The sequence below is a fragment of the Balaenoptera ricei genome, chromosome 9 (assembly GCF_028023285.1).
Source record: "Balaenoptera ricei isolate mBalRic1 chromosome 9, mBalRic1.hap2, whole genome shotgun sequence".
NCBI classification, from domain to species: Eukaryota; Metazoa; Chordata; class Mammalia; order Artiodactyla; family Balaenopteridae; genus Balaenoptera; species Balaenoptera ricei.
The window spans coordinates 97,742,327-97,755,819 of record NC_082647.1 but is presented as its reverse complement, the minus strand read 5'-3'; the positions used below and the strand labels follow the sequence as shown (position 1 = coordinate 97,755,819).

General features: G+C 47.2%; 2 protein-coding genes across 2 annotated transcripts in view; one reads left to right on the top strand and one right to left on the bottom strand.

Annotated features, from left to right (window-relative positions):
* COG5 (component of oligomeric golgi complex 5) overlaps positions 1-12,140 on the top strand; it is a 286,429-nt gene extending 274,289 nt beyond the window's left edge. Inside the window, exons 20-22 of the mRNA XM_059934167.1 lie at positions 2,744-2,870; positions 3,310-3,389; positions 10,840-12,140. Coding sequence (XP_059790150.1) covers positions 2,744-2,870; positions 3,310-3,389; positions 10,840-10,954 — 322 coding nt within the window. The 3' untranslated portion in view covers positions 10,955-12,140. The remainder of the gene's footprint in view (positions 1-2,743; positions 2,871-3,309; positions 3,390-10,839) is intronic.
* HBP1 (HMG-box transcription factor 1) overlaps positions 11,905-13,493 on the bottom strand; it is a 30,782-nt gene continuing 29,193 nt past the window's right edge. The window contains exon 11 of the mRNA XM_059934169.1: positions 11,905-13,002. Coding sequence (XP_059790152.1) covers positions 12,985-13,002 — 18 coding nt within the window. The 3' untranslated portion in view covers positions 11,905-12,984. The remainder of the gene's footprint in view (positions 13,003-13,493) is intronic.

Here is a 13,493-nt window from a genome sequence, read left to right as displayed (position 1 = left end):
CCCTTCAGGAAGTGGAGGACTGTCATACAGGACTGGCCTCTCCCCCCCGCCGCCCCCCGGGTCTCCAAATGTCATGAGCTAGGGTTCAGGATGAAGCCTACCATGTCACATGCTGTAGGCAAAGATTGGGCTTTGCTGGGGCAGGGGAGGACTCTCACCAGACCAGGGGCAGCCGGGAGAGAAGTGAAGGCACAAGCTCCCCTGTCTGACCACATCCTCAGGGTGGCCTTTCAGGAGCGCCAGACCTGCAAGATGAGCCCGTGACCCAGTGGAGGAGCCGCCTCTCCACTGGCTCTTTGCCCTGTTACAGCTCAAACACGCGCTTGGCCCCAGGCTGACTTTGAGTCTGGGAATGTCAGCTGCTCAGCACCCGGTGACCTTGGGCTGTGAGATGTTTCAGCTTCCCCTGCCGGGACAAGGGTTCTCCAGGCTACGGGAAGTGGAGCTGGGGCGCAGTTTCCTCCCCTCCCACCCAGAGTCAGCTTCCAGAGGCCTCTGAGACCGAAGCACTCTTTGCCGCCCCCGCCACCCCTCAAGAACTTCAGGTCATGCCGGGTGAAAATAATTCCAAGAGAGACTGTGATGATATGGTTCAATTATGTGGGTGACTGGAGGTCCTTGACCCATGGAGAGAATTTGGGGATACCTAAAGATATAATAACGGCATGGCCTTCAAACGGTGTCCTGGAAACATTACTTTGCTCAGGTTACCATATAGGAGTTGTTAACAGTTTGAAGTTGTACTTTCTCCAGGGGTCTTTGTTTCTCTCTGAGAATAAGTCTATCTGTTCTAAAAACATGATGAGTAGTTGCCACAGTTGATATCCTAAAAGAGGCTGCCTGGCAAAATGAAGAGCCAGGCTGCACAGGTTTGAGTCCATGTTCTGCCCTTTCCTAGCTTTTACTTGATTTCTCTTCCTCTCAGTTTACCTATCTGTAAAATGGGGATGTAACAGTGCCTACCTTATAGGGTTGTTTGGAGGAATAAATGAGTTCACGTTTCTAAAGCTTTAAATAAGTGTTCTGTGTGGTAGCTATTGCTGCTGCTGTTAAAACTAGGAGCTTCGCCTAGATGGAGACAGGGTCTTCGACACACAGAGAAGGACTTAAACAGGGATGCCTCCAGGAAAACCAGAATTCCCTCAGCAACGTTTTCATACCCGCGTAGGTGCTGGACTCATTGCCTAAAGCTCTGCAGTGCGGAGCTCTGTGAGATGAGTGCCCTTGAAAGTGTTCAAGGCAAGTGTACCGCCCACAGCTGTGGGAAGACCCTAGCCCTGCTCCCGCGGAGGACCTGGTTCAGAGCTTCGTGGAAGTCTGGTGACAGGCAACACAGGTGAACTAAAAAGTTTCCACAGTAGTTTAGTTAGAGACAACAAATTATAGAATAATGTTGTTTTACAAAACAGTTGAAATCAGAAAAATCCCTACCAGGGATAAATTTTATAGAATAGTTAATATAAAGACATTTTTTCCAATATATTCTGGATCCAACCAGAACCAACTATCTTTTGAGAGCACTGCTGACTCTTGAGTGTATCATCAGTGTGGTGAAGAAGCTCGTGTCTCTGGTTCGTTCAGGCCTTCAGCTGTAGATTGGAGTAAATCACGTGGGGTGAAGAAAGAGCCCAGGTACAGAGCTATTTTACATACTTCAGAATCGCTGCTCAGTCAGGAGATGTTGCTGCCATCTTTCCTCTTGAGATTCAGCCTCTACAGCTTGGCCTTTAATTAACTCTTATCCATCAGAGCCCAAAGCCAAGGAAGAGTCAGTACAAGTTTCAAATTATTTTTGCCAGCCTTTGACAAGGGGGTAGGTGGTTGGTAACGGGATAGATTTTCCTGCAGGCTCCCGTAAAATGCAGGTGTACCCCGGAGATATTACAGGTTCGGTTCCAGACAACTGCCATAAAGCAACTCTCACAGTAAAGCCAGTCACACAAATTGTTTGGTTTCCCAGTGCATATAAAAGTTATGTTTATACTATAGTTTATTAAGTATGTAGTAGCGTTATGTCTAAAAAAATTGTACCTATCTTAATTAAAAATACTTTACTGCTAAAAAATGCTAACCATCATCTAACAACACAGGGTTGCCACAAACCTTCAGTTTGTTAAAAAAACACCAAATCTGTGAAGCACAGTAAAATGAGGGAGGCCTTTCGTGGATGGTGACGCCCAGACACACAGTGTGTCAGGAGGGAGGAGGGATGGTCGGTGAGGTAATAATTTCGTATATGCAAGGACATAATTGCCCTTTGAAAAGTTGTATAGAAAATGGTTGAATTTACCCACATTAGACTATAGCCCAAGGAAGGATTTTATATAAAATCTGAAAATTTTGACCAAACCTATTAGTTATAGCTGCTTGACAGCTTCAACTAAGTGCTTTGATTTTAGCCTGTTCATCAGATGAGCTCTAAGAGGGGATTTTGCTGAGTCACCTGGAAGTAAAGTCAGACCCAAAGGCAGTGAGCTGGGGGTCAAGGAAGGAGCTGAAGGGCAGGTCCACCTGCCAGAGTGTGTGGGTGTGTGTGTGTGTCTCCGGGCTAAACAGGGCGTTAAGAAATGGTTAGGAATTAGCCAGTGTAGGAAGACTGCTGTTATTCATTCTTCTACTGCATATTATGCTATTACGCTACTGTGCAGTTATATTCTACTAATATGCTATTATGATTCTTCTACCAAGTCACCTCTTTCTGTATCAAATAGCATTAAATAACTTCTGCGTTTCCCTCTTTTAGACCACTGCTCTTCCAGACAAGTGAACACGTAGCCAGTAGCCCTGCACTGGGGGACGTTATTCCATTCAGCATCATTATTCAGTTTTTGTTCACAAGAGCACCCCCTGAGCTGAGATCCCCCTTCCAGGTAAGGAAGTGAAGAATGTGCCGCTGCTGCCCCTTCCCCCAACTGAAGGTGCCCGGCCTTCTCCTACCTTACTAATCACGGATTCCTGTCTTGGCAGCAAATGCCTAAGGAAGGAAGAAAGATTCCCACTGCCCAGCCCCTACTTTCTCAGCAGTGTAAAAATTGCCTGCTGCATCTAGAATTAGCCCTTTAAATAATAGTGACACAAGTAATTTATGTTCATAAAGCTTTTTTGACGGAGGCCCCATTTACTTTTCTGACCCACCTTCAATTGGCAAACCCAAAAGCCTCTTTGGGAGTCAGGAAGGTGCACCGAGGGCTGTGCCGCCTGCCTTCGGGCAGGTGTTTGACCCCGGGAATCCCTGCGATCCTGAACCTGCACGTGCTGTCGCAGGACGGGATTCACCCTCTCTCCTCTGATCGTGTTTCCACCCTGCAGAGAGCCGAGTGGTCCCACGCACGCTTCTCCCAGTGGCTGGATGACCATCCCTCTGAAAAGGACAGGCTCCTCCTCATCAGGTAGGGCCGTGCGCTGCAGGGGCCTGGGGGATGCGGGGATGCGGGGAGGAGGAAGGAGGGGGCCCGGGCGGGCGTGTCCACGTTGTGCTCCCCGGGGCAGGCCCCCACCTGCTGGAGTGCCGCCAGGGCGGGCGCGTTGCTGGGGGGCACGGCAGGTTTTGCTTTCTGTGTCCTTCACATCCCCTCTTGTGCTGTCCCGTGCCTGATGCAGCCCTAAGAACCATGCACTTCTGTTTTGAAAACCAACCTCAACTATGAACGACTCCTTGCCTTGGCTCCATTTTCTGCTTCATTTCCACGTGGGGCAGTTACTGAAGTCGTGGAACACAGATGGGAGTAAACGTGATACTGTTATTAGTAGAAAACAAGGACACCCAGCAGCCTAGTGCCTCTCAGGTGTATTTATGCACGTGTGCGCACACGTGCAGACACACCCCGCCCACCCACCCCACCCCCGCGTACACCCCTGCCATGCCCAGGGTGGGATGCTCGCACTGTCACATACGGCTTACTAAGCATCTCTCTTCCATCAGCACTCGCCTTTGAAATTTCCCTCTTTATCACTTTATCACTCTGCAGCTTTAGCTAGAAGTGACCACCACTTCCTTCTTGACACTGCTCATCAACTGACCGATTCCACTTATTTTTATTGATACTCACCATGTGCCAGGCCCTGAGGACACAAAGCAAACCAAGACAGGCCCTGCCTTCTTGGATCTTCCATGACACCTCAGTCATCTGTTTCTGTTCTCACCTCTGTGGCCATATTTTCCCTTAGTCTCATTTGCTGAACTGTCCTCTTCTATCCACTCCTTAAAGGCCATCATTTCCCACAGTGTGTTCCTGGCTCTTTTCCCTTCACGTTCGATCTGTACTTTGGTTCCCAGGTGAGCTCACCCAGACCCGTGACTCTAGTGACCTCTTCTGTCCTGTGGCTTCGGGTCTGTGGTTCATCTTGGTTGCCCAGGGCCTCAGGCCAGCAAACTTGCTGTCACATGTCATCACTCAAAGTCCCACAGAAATCTCAACCCCAAAATGCTGAGAGTAAATCATCTTTCCTTTCAAACGTGCTCATTCTCTTAGACTCACTGTCTTTTTCTTTTTTTTTGTAAACTTTTTATTTTGTATTGGAGTATAGCCTATTAACAATGTTGTGATAGTTTCAGGTGCATAGCAAAGGGACTCAGCCATACATACACATGTATCCATTCTCCCCCAAACTCCCCTCCCATCCAGGCTGCCACATAACATTGAGCGGAGTTCCCTGTGCTATACAGTAGGTCCTTGTTGGTTATCTATTTTGAATATAGCAGTGTGTATGTGTCGATCCCAAACTCCCTGACTATCCCTTCCCCCCATCCTTCCCCTGCCAGCCCTGTAACCGTAAGTTCATTCTCTAAGGCTGTGAGTCTGCTTCTGTTTTGTAAATAAGTTCATTTGTATCATTTTTTTTTTTTAGATTCTGCATATAAGGGATATCATACGATATTTCTCTTTCTCTGTCTGATTTACTTCACTCAGTATGACAGTCTCTGGGTCCATCCATGTTGCTGTAAATTGCGTTATTTCATTCTTTTTAATGGCTGAGTAATATTCCATTGTATATACGTACCACATCTTCTTTATCCATTCCTCTGTCGATGTAGACTCCCTGTCTTGGTTGGGGTGTCCCTGTCACCTATATCCAGCCAAGCTAGAAAACCTTGAAGCCATCATTCAACTCCTCTGTCACCCTCATTCTCCAAAGCCAGGCAGTTGTACCTCTTAAATCACTTTGGAAGCCATTCTCAGCTCTTCCAGGGGACCCTAATGCTCTTAGCCTGGGGACCAGGGCACCAAACCAGCCTTCGCTTGAGCCTAAGAGCAGGGGATGAGTTGGGTTCTCCAGAGCCAGCCTGGGGCTCCTGTGCTGAAGTGGTTCTCCGCTGTGTTTGCACCCAAGAGTCATTTACGGAGCTTTGAAAAATCCAGGTGTCAAGGCCACACCCTGACTGCCTCGGAATCTCCAGGGCTGGGAGCCAGCATCCGGGTTTCTTAAAGCGGCCCGGGCGGCCCCGCAGCACAGCCGGCGCCGAGGCTAGTCGCCCAGGGCGAGCCACCCCCCTCCACGCCCCCTGCCGCCGAGAAAGGAGGCCGTGGGGGTCGTGGAGGAGACCTCAGCCCGCCAGATCCGGGAGCGGCGCCGAGTCCTCAAGTGTGGCGACCGGCGCCCAGGGGAGCGCCCGGCCCTGCCAGTGGATAAAGAGGAAGGTGGCCCGCGCCCCTGCTCTTCTTCCGTGCTGGCCGCTTGTCCTCTCAGCTCTGAGTATCTGAGCGAGGAGCGGGGCGGGACACGCGGGGAAGCTGTCACCGTCAGTGCGGCGTCTGGTTAAACTGCCCTCAGAAGAGGCCCCAGGTGTGGACGGGGGACTCTGCCGGGGCGGTGTGGGGCTTTGCGGTGCCCTCCCCGAGTCCCGTCGACTCGCTCAGCTGCAGCCCACTGGCTAGTGCCAGAGCGCGCAGGGCTCAGTTGATGGGACAGGGTGCATCTTCGTCCTCTTAACGAGTTGGACTGAGCTCATCTACGACAGTTGTCCTGCTGTGGGCACATCACAAATCTGCTTCCTTTTGCTTCTTTTTAAAAATGTCTCCCGAGTGATTTCATCAGCAATGCTGTTGCTGAGCCTATATTTAGCAACGGAAAACCATGCTCAGAAATGCTGTCAAGCTTTTTGAATAAGGCCTGCCCATCACGCCACTCATGGCTGATACCAGAGCCTTCGGTGCTGAGCAGGGCATGGAGCCCTCCTCGGGGGACTCCAAAACACCGTGCCCCTGCTCCAGCCCAGGCTGCTGGCAAAGCAGGAAGCTTTGTGCTAGAGAACGTTCTTTCTTACTGTTACTGCAAAACTGATTTCCTCCCTGCATACTGAAGCACCACTGGATGAATTTCTTGCCCCTGTAGATAAACCCAGGGTGAGTATTGCCCTTTAAATGTCAGTAAATTTGTTTTAGCTTTGGGGGCAAAGCTTGTTGTGGACTCATCTCCTCCCGGCGCAGTGTGTTAAGTTGTCAGAAGTAGGGCAGATCGAGGGTATAGCAGCCACTGCTGCGGAACAAATGGCAAGCAATGACCTCTCTTCTGCCTTCCTTTCTGCTTCCTTTTGACACCAGACGTTTCTCTAGAGCTTGAATGGATCCTAGTCAAGTTAATTTTAAAAGTGGAGTGATCAGTGACTCCTGGGGCCGAGTGGGGTAAGTGGGGAAGATGGTACCTCCCGGCCCCTGCCAGGCAGGCACGTGCGCCCTCGGGGGCGGGGCGGCAGCCTGGGGAGCTCCTGGGGGTCTGCAGGTGTTGAATACGTTCTCGGCAAAGATGAAGACTCAGGTTGTGATGGAAAGATTTCTCAAGTTCTGCAGAAGAGGTAGGATTGGCCGCATACGCACCAACTCTTGATATTGGCAGTGGGACAGCAACTCTTCTGACTGTGGCCGCTTCTCCTTTGTTTTTCCTGAGTCTCAGTAGGGGAACACCTTTATGGTGTCAAAACTGTTTACAGACTTTATTTGCTTATTGGTACTTTTCATCTATACAATCGTCAGACAGTTCTCAGTGCCCCGTGCATCCTTGGACCCCTTGCCCTCCTCTGGGCGTCCGGGGCCCACAGGCTGGGAACCATTCCCTCAGCTCCTCCACTTCTGCGGAACCACGGGATCCCTGTTGTTGGAGGGTGAAGTTTGGTCTCATAGGAGCTAGTGTTCCTATGGCGCGAGATCCCTTCCAGTTCTGGGAACTGGGTGCCTGAGGTGAGACCCAGGGGAGGATGGAGTCAGGGGAAGGCCTGCAAAGGCACATGGTCGTTTTTTAAGTCATTTAGGTATCTCAGTACTAAGCACACTGATGGGTCCTGCCTGACAAAAATCAATTTTGTGTGTTCCGTAAAATCCTCCACTTGGTTAGTTCATATCACATTGGGCAGTGTTGCCATGTTACCACAAACCCTCCCTCTACTAATTGCACAATTCCTATACTGATTTCTTTTTTCAATAAGGGTAACTTTAATAATCTTCCTATTTTGGATGCAAACCAGAGTTGAGACTCTTACATAATGCTTGGCCCGACTTCCAAGAAGCTGATGTTTCGCTCAAGCAAATGAAGTAATGTAATAATTGCTTGAAAATCTTGCTCTGATTTTACGTGGGAGGGCAGCTTTAATCTTTTTTCTCTCCGTAGTTCTGATGGTGTTTTTGATGAAGACCAAAAACACTAACCAAACTCATTTCTGAACTTTCTTCCACATATTGTCTAGTTTTATGTAATATCTTATCCTTTTGAAAGCAGATGAAACTGCTAAGTGGATTTTTGTCCATTGATTAGATAAAAATGACTCTAACCCATTCATTGCAGAACAATTACAGTTTCTGTGAATTTCAGTGCATTAATTTCTTAAACTGATACATCACCATTGTCTTGAAGACAGTTGGAGCCTTTGGGGGTTTCTCGACTGTGTGTGAATCTGCAGGGACTACATGTTGGGAGTGGGGCGTTTGCCCAGGATGCCATAGCAACTTGAATAGCATTACTAAAAGAAACAAGTTTTTTCACAGAGAAACAGCTTCATCTAAGGCTCAGCCCTGACACGAATAAGGCATCTCACAGGACATTGTTCTTTAAGGGCATTAAATTCCATTTTGCTTGCCTGTACTTTTGAGGATCCCTGCACTCATGCTTCTCTTTTATTTACTTTCTTCATTGCTTTTGTCTTTTTCATTACAGTTTTCTGTCTTCCTGTATCTAATTCACTTTTTTTAATTCATTCACCCTGCATTTGGCAAGCACTTAGGTCCTGGGGCTACATAAATGCAGAAAACAGCCCCAAGCCTCAAAGTTGTTACATATTAAGAGGGAAACTAACCAACACACAGATCCTTACATGGCAATGTGGTCATGCACGGTAGAAGTGTAAACAACTTGCTCCTTACATGGAGAATCTGAGGCCATCAGAAGCGCAGTGGGGAAAACCGTATTTGAGTGCTTCATAGGTTCATAGATGTACTTGGAAGAGAGCCAGGTTCTTCACAGTACGATCCTTTAACTCTCATAACTAAATCATGTAGGTATTCCTCCCACTTTGCGGATGAGCAAATAGGCTCAAAATGTAGCCCAGATCACACAGCTAGGTCAGGGCGGGGGTCGGGGGGAGCGGTGGGCAGAGCCTGAGGTACCAGCGGTGCTTCTGAACTAAGAGCCTGCCAGGCCCCTGCAGAGCTGGTTTCTAGTTTGATTACTTTAGCGTGAGTAGTAAAGTATTACTTCACTTGAAGCCAGCCTTCAGGGATCCGTCCCCAAATGCTGGGGTCCGGCTAAGCCACGCTACTGGTGCAGAAGCCCCAGACCTGTCCACAACTTTATGTGACTCCACGGTGGTTTCAGCTTTGTGCTGCCTAGAGTTAGGAAAGGCTTTATCAAAAACAAGGCATTTGGGCTGGTCCTATGTTAAAGCTCTACAAGGAAGAAATCGGGGAGGGGCGTTCCAAAGATAAGGACGGTTAACGAGGAAGCTTTGTCTCATTAACAATGAGACAAGCCAGTGTGGTTGAAGGGAAACAAGCCCTTTCTGGAGCCCGACCTTGTTAGGCAGAGACGTCTTTCTTTCAGAGTGGTATTTGCACAAGCACCCAGGTCTCAGGGTTGGGCTGAGAGTCACCAGTGAGCTGGATGGAGCTGCTCTGCCTGTGTCGGTAACACAAACAACGGAAACTAATGATTTGAGGGTCTTTTTAGGGCACAGCAAATGGTCTGGAACCCAGCAGTCGCACAGCGCTGGGGGAGGTTGTTGATGAAGCTGGTGTTCGGTGGGGTTGTGAGTGGAGACATTGTCCCGATGGCGAGAGGGCACGGCAGGTCACGGACCTCAGGCGGCCGTCTCTGGCTGTAGTGTGGCAGGTCCTTTAGTGCAGGGCTGGCGGCACCAGGGTGACCACCACCTACGAGGTTACAGCAGCAATTAGGGCACAAGATGGCAGGGTTCAGACTGAAGCTAAGGGGAGAGGAGGGACCGGATGTGGTAACGTGTGGGGTAAGTTAAAAGGACTTGAGAACTGGTTAGGTGTAGGACTAAAAGAATTTTAGATACAGACTTTGGGGAGACGATGGTGTCCTTTGCTGAAATAGGGGAAGGGGCAGAACGCTACCCTTCGCTTGGGTTTTTTTACCCTAGGTTTGTTTTTTCTTTTTTTTGATATTTTTTAGAGCAGGTTTAGGTTCACAGAAGATTTGAGAAGGCACAGATTTTTCCCTATGTCCCCTGCACCCATTGCACAGCCGCCCGCATTATCAACACCCCCTCCTCCACAGTGGCCCATTTGTTACAGCTGGGGAACCCACACAGACATCAGGGTCACCCAGCGTCCATAGCTTACACTAGGGCTCACTCTCGGTGTTGTACATTCCATGGCTTTAGACGGCCCTAGGTTTTTGACAGGTGAGTTTGAGGGAGACCTGGAAGGAATCAGATAAAGATGTCCAGAACACAGAGATCGGGAGGGAGGTCAGGGCTGGAAATAAGAGATTGGAGATTCAGTTGTGTATGAAACCGTGACAGTGGATAGCAGGGTTGAAGGGTGCTGTGGTGTGAGCACTGAGCTGGACACGCTCCTGGCAAGGATATCCCCTGTAGTTAAATGAAAATAGTGACCAAACCTGACAGAGGATTAATATTTTCAGTGTTTGGGAGCAAACAGTTAAGAATTACATATTAGATGGGATTTGAGACAGTATGTGAGCTGAGTTATGGTATTAACTTACATCTTTATGGAAATGCTCTACTCTCAAAGAGTGTGAAACTTCATGATTATGACAAAAAATTGTTTTACTTAGAACTTAAATAGACCAATAATGAAAAATACGCATAAACGAACAAGCACAGGGCTGGACTTGACCTGTGGGGTGGTTTGCTGACCCCCGGGTCTAATTCATGAGAACATCATAATCATACCCTTGGCTAAATTCAGACTGCCTTCTTATCGCCTAATGGGCCAACAATTGGAGCCTAAGAACAATTTATCCTACTTGTGGCAACAGGAATACAAAGCCCTGCCAGTGTCGGCGTGTGCCGTGCAGGCTGCACAGTGCAGGGCGTCCCCTTGTGAGCTCTGTGCGTCGGCACAGGCTGCGCTTGGCTCCGCAGGAGTCTCTTCGGCAGGAGAGACGACGAAAGGGAGACCGGGAATCTTAGCCGCCAGACAGCCTCCGATTGGGTGATGAGACCACGAAGTGCGACGCAGGCTGACAACCGTGCACAGCTCTGCACCTTAACCACAGGACCACCACCACCAAGTGTTTGAGGGCTGGTCGACTGGGCACAGCAGTTCCAGAAATGGGCTGCTTTTTTAGGTGTTGGTGGCATCCTCCAAGCTCTTTTATTTCATTTGTATCGTCTTCTGATCCTTGTTTTCTTTTGGTTTTCAGGGGCGCCCTGGAAGCTTACGTTCAATCAGTTAAAAGCAGAGAAGGCAAAGAATTTGCACCAGTTTATCCCATAATGGTCCAACTGCTTCAAAAAGCTATGTCTGCTCTTCAGTAATAATGTGAAGTATATCTTAATCTCCATTTTGTGCTAACCCATCCAAGGTTTGCAATTAAACTAACACATACTCTAAAGGACAGCTACCATCTACTATTTTAAGAATGTAATCGAATTTTTTGTATTTCCTGTTGATCTTTCCTGTTTACCTCTGAAGCCCTTCTACCTTAAATAGCATAAAATGTCAAAACTGATTCATCATCACCACCTTCCGTGTGGACCTGATTTTTTCCAGAAACATACCGAACTCTTGTCTCTCCTCTCAGGCTTTTCCGTGAGGCTATCTAAAACTTCTTTCCCATCACAGAGTCCCCACTGCTTCTTAAGGGATTCGACCAACTTATATAGTAAGTACACTGCTTCTCCCCAGCTGGCATCCTTCCTCACTGGATAAGTAGGTAGCCCAGTGGTTTCCATATTTGGCTGCATATTAGACTCACTGGTAGAAGCTTTAAAAAAACCCTGATGCCCAATTTGTACCCCTTATTGACACGTATGGGGGTAGGAGCCAGGCATTAGTATTTAAAAAAAAAATCCCGAAGTGTTTCCAACGTGCAACGAAGTTTGGGAACCACTGGCATATCCCAAAGCTAAGATGTAGGGCTAAATGCTGTTTAACTGTGTCTTACTGTATCTTTAATAAAGACAGAGCAAGGCTGTCTTTACAGTCTTGTGTGTCATTTTATTAAAAACAGACTTTCGGGCCTGTTCAGCTTTGTCACAGAGATGCCAAGTTAAAAATAACGTTTACTCTACAAGGTTTCTTATAAATCGTAGGTAATCTAGGTCCTTAGTTTTCTATTGCCCTTGCCCTGTCATTAACATTTTATTTTAAATTTAATGTTTAAAATCCCATAAGCCACTTCTAAAGTATTTTCCATCTCCTGAACCTGTTTTTCTGATGACTCATTCGTAAAGTTCAGTCAGGATCAATCAGCGGAAGTCAGAGATAAACAATTTTTTTTCATTTTATTTGAAATAATATACAAGAATATAGTGTGCAAAATTTAGGGGCAACATCATGAAGAAGTGTAATGAACTGAAATTCAGTTTTACAGCTGTGATTCCTAACCAGAAACACCACTTGGTGAGTAACAAGAAAAGCCATGATTGTAGCTCAGAGCATAAGCAGCTGTATTGCCAACGTGTTTGCTCTCACTGTAGACAGCTGGAGGAAAGTAAAGTGCACGTGTTGCACTGCGTAAGTGCAAAGTCTGCCCCCACCATAGAGATACGATGACAAATACGATATTAAGATATGTGGCTGAGGAGATACAGGACACAAAGTTAAAAATACAATGGTGTCAACCGTTAACAGCACCATTACAGTGACTATACACCCCAATGCTACTCACTAACTTTACCTTGGCCTGGGCTGTCGCCATCGAGCAAGGGGTGGGTGCTGCCACCTGGCGCGTCCACTCAGCATGCTCCGGGAGCCGCGGCAGGTGGCTCTCAGGCTGTGACACTGACACCATCCACCTGCCCCCCGTTCCGGCAACCTCTTGGCACTGGCCAGACTAGGAGCCCCCGTGTTTGGCACAGATGCTGAGCCATATGGTGGTTGCTCAAGGAAAGGCCAACTCCCGGCTTCTGCTTCACTCCATTATGTATACAATACAGATTAATAAGCAGTAAGGAGCCAATGTATAAACAGCAGTTACATATTTTTAAATTCTCCCTTTGTACAATTTAAAATAAAACATGTATACACTTCTCCTCTCTTTCTACTGTACTTTAGCACCACAGGATATCAATTTTCAAGCCTATATTACCTGATAGACATATATGAAGTTTGGAAGAAAATAAGGCAATTTGGTTTACAATGTTGATAGTTTTAGCTTACTTAATGCTCTAATGGAGAAAGCAAATCCTCACTCATATTATTAAATCATTTCAAGACTCAATGCTATCAGTATCTTACGGTCACACGGATTCGGGACAAATGGTGAGACCTTGATCTTCTTAAGTCTTTCCATCAACAGTCAATGTTTATGCAAATACAGACTTAAGAACATAAGCATCCTGGTTTAATGTTGTTGTGAGCCCTGTGGAGATAAAATTAATAACTCAGTGAATGTTTACAAATCAATACATAGTAATTCTACAAATGAAAGCTAAGATGGATAATATAATGTTAATAACCATACTATTAAAAACAGATCGCTTTCTCAAAGGTGGTGATTTTTTAAAGTCTGATAATACCTGATGGTCCAAGCATCCAGAAAATTTATGAAAATGCTGAGACAAGAGAGATGGACTAGGATGAGCAGACATGAAAGGGGATCCAGGCAAAGTCCTACCACATGGAATCCTAAAGAACTTCAAAAATCTAGTTCAGTCACCCTCATACTGGAATCTGACTGCTGACTGCTTCTTTATAAGAAATTCTTATGCGGATGAGAACCGCATGTTACTATACAGAAATAGACAAATACAGAGAATGAATTAGAACGTCCTTGGCCAGCCGTCCTGCTGCGAAGTACTGATGCTGTCCCTTTGTCTTTAAATGATATTTCAAATTGAGCTCATTCTGTTC